Consider the following 7,987-nt stretch of genomic DNA (forward strand, 5'->3'; position numbering starts at 1 on the left):
GTCCCCTCAAGGTGAACGTCCCGAAAACCCGTCGGACCTACTGCAAAAAATGCGGCAAGCACCAGCCGCACAAAGTCACGCAGTACAAGAAGGGGAAGGATTCCCTTTACGCCCAGGGTAGGGGCGGTGCGCTGCGCTGCAGGGGCTCTGGGGTCGCGGGGGGTGTTGTGTGGGGCCTGGCTAGGCATGCCCTGTGCCAGAGTGATGGTGGTAGGCCAAGAATGTGGCCGTGGGAGAAGGCGGGGTGGGTTCTGGTCAGTTGTGCAGCTGCAGGCTGAGGTCTGCTAGCGTTTGGGAAGAGTGCCAGTTGCGCTTGCAGCACTTATCAAGTTTTTCGCTAAAAAAGACCATTTCCACCTGTAGGAAAAAGACGCTACGATAGGAAGCAGAGTGGCTATGGGGGCCAGACAAAACCCATCTTCCGTAAGAAGGTGAGTACTGCTCCCGGAAGGAGGACCTGACACTTCCTTGGCAATCCATGTACTCAACTGAAGAGGAACATTCACTTCAGCTTTGTGCAGCCTTGTGGTGGTCCTGTGCTCTAGCCGTATCATGGCAGCTTTGTGATGGTAGTGCTGTCTGGGGAGCGTAAGCTCCCCATCCGCATCTGCTCATCTCCCCTGCTTCTCTGGTCTCCTGTAGATGCTCCTTTTTTCTGCAGGAGTGCCATGGCATCTGTTTGCAGAGCAGGTTCTGTAGGGAGCCTTGATGCTCCAGGGGAGTGGGGTCTGATTGGGAGTGATGCTTTTAACAAGAGGAGTGTTTTCCTCATTGCTTGCGGTAGCAGAGCACAGCAGAGACCCTTCTGCTTGCTCTCCTTGTGTTTCTGAAGCATCAGTAGTTTGTCACTGACATTTTTTGCCAGGTTTGTGAGGCTCTCTGCATAGCAATGCTGCCTGCCTTGACAGGAGTATGATAGAAGTGGTGCGTGCAGCTCCTGGGGGGTACTGGAACATGGCATCCTTTGCTTGCACGCTGCTGTCTCCAGGGAAACCCAGCACTGAGCCAGTGAATCAGAGCTGCGGTGTTAGACCTTTCCCAGGAGCCTCGGAGCAGTGGTGGAAGGGCAGCAGGACATCCTGTACAGATGAGTTGTACAGACCTGCTGCTGTTACCCTCCTCTTCAGTGTGGGTACCTAGACGGTAGCATTGCAGCATGCTTTTCCCTCCGAGTACCTCCTGCCAGAGAGTTGGGGGAAAATCTGTGGTGCTCATATGGGCTCATTTGTTAATAGTTTTTGTGTCAACTGTTTAATTATGCTTATGGACCTACTTGGCTCGTTGCTGGAAAGCCCTGGTGTTCTGCTGGAGGTGTTCAGGAAATCCTTCAGCAGGCATTAAAATGAGACAGCAGTTTTTCAAGTTGACTTTTTGCAAGAAAACGGGGAGACTTTGCGAAGAATGCTTCTGCAAGAAGTGTGCATAAAGCTGCTCTTGGGGTTTGGCACTCTCCGCTGTACATTGCATCCCCACTTCTGTTTCTTCCCAGCTGGGATGATCGGCCAGGGCTTTTGACTGGTGGGTACAGCTTTGTCCAGCTGCTACAGCAGCCTCGCAGCTTTGGATTCTTCCTCTGTAGTGTTCTGGTTTCCTCTGAGTTGTCAGTAGCTGCGAGTCTGCAATGAGCATGTGTGCTCCTTCTGGGGAAGTTTGTCACTTGTTCTGCTTTCAGGTCGGTGGGTTGGTTGGGTTTTTTTGCCTGGCTTGTTGCTGAACTACTGAGCCCCGTCAGCCTGTTCTCCCACGCTGCAGAAGTGCCTGTTCCTTGGTGCATTCCCTGGCACTGACTTTCTTCCAGCATGGCTAATCTCTGCAGGGGCCAGCCCTGCCCCACTGGATGCTTTAGTCAGTGTTGTGTATTGCAAAGGTACAGATCACTACTCCTGTACCGGTCCTTCAGGTGCCGCTGCCTTTTTAATGGAGGAGCCTGTGGTGGCAGTCTTCTCCTTTACGCTTGGAGAACAAGCTGCTGAATGTTCAGGAGACAGATACTTTCCTGAGAGCGGCAATTTGTCTGCTTGTGAACATTTTGTTAATTGATACACTCTGCTCCTCTCCTCCCAGGCTAAGACCACGAAGAAGATTGTACTGAGGCTAGAGTGCGTGGAGCCCAACTGCAGGTCCAAGAGGATGCTGGCCATTAAAAGGTGCAAGCACTTTGAACTGGGAGGGGACAAGAAGAGAAAGGTAGGTTTGTGTGCCTAGAGTGGCTGAGGAAGGGTGGTGACATTCAGTGGTGAATAAACTTGCTCTTTCTCTTCCTCCTTACAGGGCCAGGTGATCCAGTTCTGAGGTCTGTCCTGCGCGTTGTTATGGACCATATTAAAGTTCCTGGCAGTGATCTCTTGCTTGTTTTTGTGTGTCTTGTGCTGATGGGGTGGGACTTGCAAAGTTTCTGCCCTAAGGGGCAACACATGCACAAAGGCCCTGGATCATCGGGTGAGTTTAGTACCTGAGGCTTCATCTCATGACATGTCACCTGCGCTGTCACGTGCTGTGCCTTGGCTGTGACCTCTGTGCAGTGGCTGTGTTAATGGTAGCTCGGAGACAGAGGCCTGACAGCTTCATGCCTGTGGTTCCTCCAGCTATCACACAGAAAGCGATGGTGTGACAAGCCTCAGCTGCCTGCCCCGTGTATCTGACTGCTGTTGGCACCTCTTCAGAATTTTCCTTAAAAGAAAAAGCCCAAGTGCAGCACTGAAGCTTTAAATGTGCAGTGAGTGAGCAGCTACCAAGAGCATGGTACGTTACAGGACAGCCTGTGCTGGGCTTTGATGGGGTCGTCCACTGGAGGCAGCAGTATCTGCCTGTGAGCAGGAAGTCTGCTGTCAGCGCGTGTTGGGAGTGAAACGCAGAGCTCTCTCCCCCTGTACTCTGCCCTGGTGAGGGCGCATCTGGAGTACTGCATCTAGTTCTGGGCTCCCCAGTTCAGGAGAGACAGGAACTACTGGAGAGAGCCCAGGGAATGCTATAGAGATTACATGGGGACTGGAGCATCTTATGAGGAAAGGCTGAGACAGCTGGGTCTGTTAAGCCTGGAGAAGACTGAGAGGGTGTTTTATCAATGGTTATAAATATCTAAAGGGTGGGTTTCAAGAGGATGGGGCTTCTTGTGAAAAGAAGTTTAGACAGTTTGAGGCTAACAAAAAAGATGGTCCTTGTGCCTCCTACAGTGCCACTGTTTTCAGCAGCACTCTTTTCACTGGAGGCCTGTGACAGGACAAGGGACAATGGGGATAAACTGGAATACAGGAAGTTCCATCTGAACATAAAGGTAAACTTTACTGTGAGGGTGGCAGAGCACTGGCACAGGCTGCCCAGACAGTCTGCGGAGTCTCCTTCTCTGGAGACTGTCAAAACCTGCCTGGACGCCATCCTGTCCAACCTGCTTTAGCAGGGGCGTTGGACTAGATGATCTCCAGAGGTCCCTTCCAACCGCTAAGATGATTAAGAGTAACTTCTTTGTAGTGGAGATAGAGATGGAGGATGGAGAAATGCCTTTTAACACCTTCATGGGGACTGGAAGTGCTCGGTTACTGAACTACAGATTTGTATTTCTGCTTATTCAGTACTGGCCGTTGTGATTGTTTTCAAACTCTTGCTGCTGAAGGTGTTAGCAGCAGTGGCTTTGATCTCTGCCTCTGAGATGGGCTCTATGACTGCATCGTGTCAGCTTTACTGAGCACTGTTTGTAGTAATGGTGGCAAATTTCACATGAACTTAGTGACCGGAACAAACTGGCCGGTTTCCTAAAACCTGATTTGATTTCGGATATGCTGTACTCTTTTACAGTGGAACTAAGAAAAAACTTAGCCTTTTGAAAGGACAGTTTAATCAAAGTGCTTAATCACAGAAATAAGAAGAAATCAAGATGCCCTGATTGTGTAGCGGTCAAAGAGAACATACTTGTATATAATGGTTGCATAGGTGATGGCGTGTCCATCTCCTGTCTCACAAGGACCTGTGTTTTTCAACCATGTTAAGGGTCGAGGGACCGAGGTAACAACTCCTCGAATTCCTTAACGAATTCCTCAGCTCAAACCAGGACAAACCTAAAGGCTGCTACTAGCAGTGGAAAGCAAGAACACAGGTATTTCTGGAAGGCAGCTCACCAAGAAAGGGGACCCTCCTGGTCCCGTGAAGGGTGGAGAGGAAATTGTCACCTAAAGGAAAGTGACAGCCACTGGTGAGAAGACTCCTGGGGTAAGGAGAAACCCTCAACAGCTGAGTCCTAAGGCATGATACTTAATCACATTTATACTAAGCAGGCAGCTAAGTGCAGTGATTTAGGTCAGTCCCCGAGTTGTGAGAAGGTGGAAGTAGATGTCCGTGCTCCGAGGAGAGTGGTGGGGGTAGGTCTTCAGCAGGGATAGGAACAACTTTTCTTACTCTTGACCTGTGTGCACCAGCTTTCCAAGCAAGACGAAGGCAGACGGAGTGCATTGTCCCTGAAATGCTCCAGGAGAGCTGTGAGGTGCTGCATGTATCCTTTGCATTTCTTTGGTCTGTAGTAGCAGTGGGCATTAACGGGAGTTGCTGCCCTGCTTATGGCCCTTATATCCTCTTGCAGAAGGAGTTAGGTGAGATGCCGGAGAATAACTAAACGGAAGAGAAGCAGTGCCCCTTTCTCTGTTACTTCTTGGTGATGGAGTGATGGGTATTTGTCCCATTGAGCTGAAGGTTTGCACTTGGGTAGTTAATACTTGGAGAGAACAAAGGCACCCTGCTTGGAGGAAGGAGGCTTCTTGTGACAAGTTTTGACAGAGTCTGAGGCTCACAGAAAAGTCCTTTGTGCCTCCTACAGTGTCCTTATTCTCAGCAGCACAGTGCCTGTTGGGTTCACCTCCGCACTCAGGGAGGACACCCAGCTGTAAAGCCCCCAGTCCCTGCTGGCTGGCAAGACCTGCTGGACGGCACATGCTGGGTTGCAGGCTAGCCCGTTGCCGAGGAGGGTGAGGGAGAAGGTGAAGTTCTGGGGTCCCCCAATCTCCTGCTGATTCAGCACCGCCACAGCATAGGCTCGGCCAGACAGGGGCCGCTCCCACAGCCTGAAGTTGTTGTCCTGCCAAGGAGGAAATAAAACCAGAACTTAAGTTAGAGGAGGCAGAACTAATGGTCTTAATGCCTGTTTAAGCAGGCTTCAGAACAAGTGGACTTACTGGGCTCATGTTCCCAAGGCCTGAGCACTCTATACCCCACGTGTCCCCTTCCTTCTGAGGAGGCTGGCTGCTTGTGCCCCACATCGCACCCCAGCCTGGTCCTGCTGTACCTTGATGATTTGGTATCCCTGCTTGCCCAGTGGATCTTGGTTGATGGCGATCACCTCTTTGTTCTGGAGCAGCCACTTGGCCTGAGGACTAATATGTCGCAGGTCGTTGGACATGAAGAGGGGAGCTGCCATAACAGCCCACATTGCCATCTGAGTCACTGCCTGGTCCCAGCTCAGCCCAAAGTTACCGATCACCAGCTGTGAGAAGAAAAAAATGCCTGATAATGCTGCCTGCTGAGGAGAAACTGGGCCACCAGCCCGAGCACTGGTAAATGACAGGATGCTGAGGGTGGGGCCTCTATCTGGGGACTGGTTAGATAGGATGAGTGCCAGGAGCAAGACCAGCTGGGTGGGAAAGGCAAGGGATGACTAGTGTGTCGATTTAGGATGAACATGAACCACTGGTGGAGGTAAAGGATTCTTGACTGATTAGGCAACATGTATGAATCTGCTTTTGGATGCAGCTATTCCTTCCTCACGATGCTGGCACCCAGCTTGGCACCCAGAGGTTTTTCCTCTGGTGGCAGATCAGGGCTTTGGAGACTGTCTCCCACTGCCATGCTCGTGTTTGGAACTGGCATCGCTTGCAGAAGCTGCATTACACTGAGACAGTGCTTCCTCGTTACTGCCCGGAGCTGCAGTTCTCTCCCTTTCCAGCCAGGGACCCTCATCGAGTTCCTGATCCTAGGGCCCCATCAGAGCCCTTACCCTCAATGTTTCTCCCCTGATCCTCTCCCTTCCCATCCTTCTCAGCCTACAGCGAAGGACAGGAAATTTTGCTGATGCTGCCAGGGAGGTGGGTGTTGCTGTACTTGCCATGTCAGGATCATTCCAGCCCCCGGGCCCAGCTATCTCCACAATGCTGTCCTGGTGAAGTGCTGTCCAGTCCAAGATACTCTTGATGCTGCTCCAGGAATCATAGACATCAAAAAAGGTCCTCCACTGATTGCAGTATTGTTTGATTTCTGTGTAATTGGGCTGGCAAAACAATGACTGTGATTAGCCAGGAAGCCTGGCTGAACAAGAACACCTTGTAAACAAGGCTAGACTAGATCAGTGATAATTTGGGGGTGAACTATGATTAACACCTTCTGTCACCAGTTATCTGGATGATCTAGTGCATCTCAGTTCCCTAGGACACCTCGTGCTCAGTAACTCCAGTCTGCCGTGCTCCAGACAACTCTTCTCCCTTGGGAGAGCAGCTGTGGCCACCTAGCTCTGTTAGGAAATTCCTCTGAGCACTATTTTACTGGAGGTCTGATGGGGCCAGGGAGGTTAAACTGTGCCATCCCAGTAATTACTACCATTCCCTGGGTTTACACCCTTCAGTGACTAACGCCTTTAACTCTGAGTGGGAGGGACTAGCCCCAGCCTGTCATGGTGGCACAGGGGAAACCAGTTACCGGTGGAGGGCAACATGTCAGTCATAGACCGTGTCTGGCAGAAATCTGTTGGTAAACAACGTGGAGAATCTCCATTCAATAGGCTGTCCCTAGAGGCAACTGTAAGGTTGATTACACTGCGCTCTGCATCCCCGCGTAAGAACAGCGAGCTCTCTGCTAGCTGTGTGCCTGCATTGCCAGTGTTTTGTTGCTTGGTTCCTCAGAGACAGAGAGCAGATGGATGCTGCTGTGTTCCTGGCATGCTCCAGTTGGGCTATGCCTTCGTGCTGCAGGATCCTACCGAATTCTTTTCAGCAGAGTAATGACTCACCTCAGATACACTTCAGGGCTCTAGAGGAAAAAGTGGTTTTCCTCCACCTTACAGTCTTGTTCTTTGTCAGATGAGAGCAGCAAGTTTCTCAGGAGGCTGCTCTGCAGTCTTCATGCTTTTCTGTTCTTCCCACTTTCAGCCCCTGGATAAGCCTTGGAAAACACTCCTTACCTGCTGCATGGGCCTCAAGTAGAAAGGCCACTCACAGGAGTACACAATGCTCCTTCCAGTCTTGTTCAGGGCCAGAGACATGTGCCTATAACCTAGAGGAAGAGGACAGACAGAGGTTACACAATCTCCTTGGTCAAACAGAGGAAGTAATCCAGTGTTACAGGTTCACGTTTCAGGTCAACTCTTGCAAAATCAATGCTGAACATATTATCACAGCTGAAACAGCACAGGGAGGACAGGGGACCTTATAGACTGCAGCAAGTCTCCTGCCTCCCAGAGACTGGTGAGCTTCTTCACAGCTTTTTTCCCCAGGTCATGGGGAGGCTTATTGCTGTAAGACTGCGGATCTCTTTGTATACATAGCCATAGGAAGAGGTTGTGATTCTGCTGTATGGCGTTTTTTTCCTCTAGATATCTGAGAAATACAAGTTGGTATCTATCAAGCTGCTGGATACAGCTTTGCTGGGTAATGTTGCAGGAGTTTGTTCTTACGAGGTATTTGTGCCATACGGACTGGGCAGGAACGCAGATTTTTTCCTGTCCTTGTCCCCAGACAGCCCTGTTAAGTCCCTTATAATCAGCAAAGACGGAACAAAAAGTTTGCTTTCTCCCCTGGAACTGCCTCAGTACAATTGGATGGTATCTGGGTTACAAATATGATCCAACAAGAGCTTTTGACTCAGCTGTCACTTATGCTGCTGAGCCGTGCTCCTGGCTGCAGAAGCTGGCATATGCCCCTCCCAACCGGCTTTGATGGGATTGTCACTTGGGCACGTTCTCCCTGCCAGGCAGAGCCAGGACTGCATGCAGGAGTTCTGCTGACTTCTGATATGG

At 50.7% G+C, this 7,987-nt stretch overlaps 2 protein-coding genes across 2 annotated transcripts in view; one reads left to right on the forward strand and one right to left on the reverse strand.

Moving 5' to 3' along the window:
- Window positions 1-5: 5 nt before the first annotated feature.
- LOC104489699 (60S ribosomal protein L36a) lies at window positions 6-2,329 on the forward strand (the record flags this gene model as incomplete). The annotated part of the gene is made up of 4 exons (XM_010131892.1): window positions 6-117; window positions 364-431; window positions 2,065-2,187; window positions 2,272-2,329. Coding segments are annotated over 4 exons (324 nt in total), but the record flags the coding sequence as incomplete, so codon positions are not given.
- Window positions 2,330-4,762: 2,433 nt separating this feature from the next.
- Window positions 4,763-7,987, reverse strand: part of GLA (galactosidase, alpha) — a gene marked incomplete at its 5' end in the record, with an annotated part of 4,532 nt that continues 1,307 nt past the window's right edge. Inside the window, 4 exons of the mRNA XM_010131894.1 lie at window positions 4,763-5,062; window positions 5,270-5,467; window positions 6,086-6,247; window positions 7,154-7,245. Coding sequence (XP_010130196.1) covers window positions 4,799-5,062; window positions 5,270-5,467; window positions 6,086-6,247; window positions 7,154-7,245 — 716 coding nt within the window. The remainder of the gene's footprint in view (window positions 5,063-5,269; window positions 5,468-6,085; window positions 6,248-7,153; window positions 7,246-7,987) is intronic.

The sequence above is a fragment of the Buceros rhinoceros genome, unplaced genomic scaffold (genome assembly GCF_000710305.1).
Source record: "Buceros rhinoceros silvestris isolate BGI_N320 unplaced genomic scaffold, ASM71030v1 scaffold5922, whole genome shotgun sequence".
Taxonomy (NCBI): Eukaryota; Metazoa; Chordata; class Aves; order Bucerotiformes; family Bucerotidae; genus Buceros; species Buceros rhinoceros.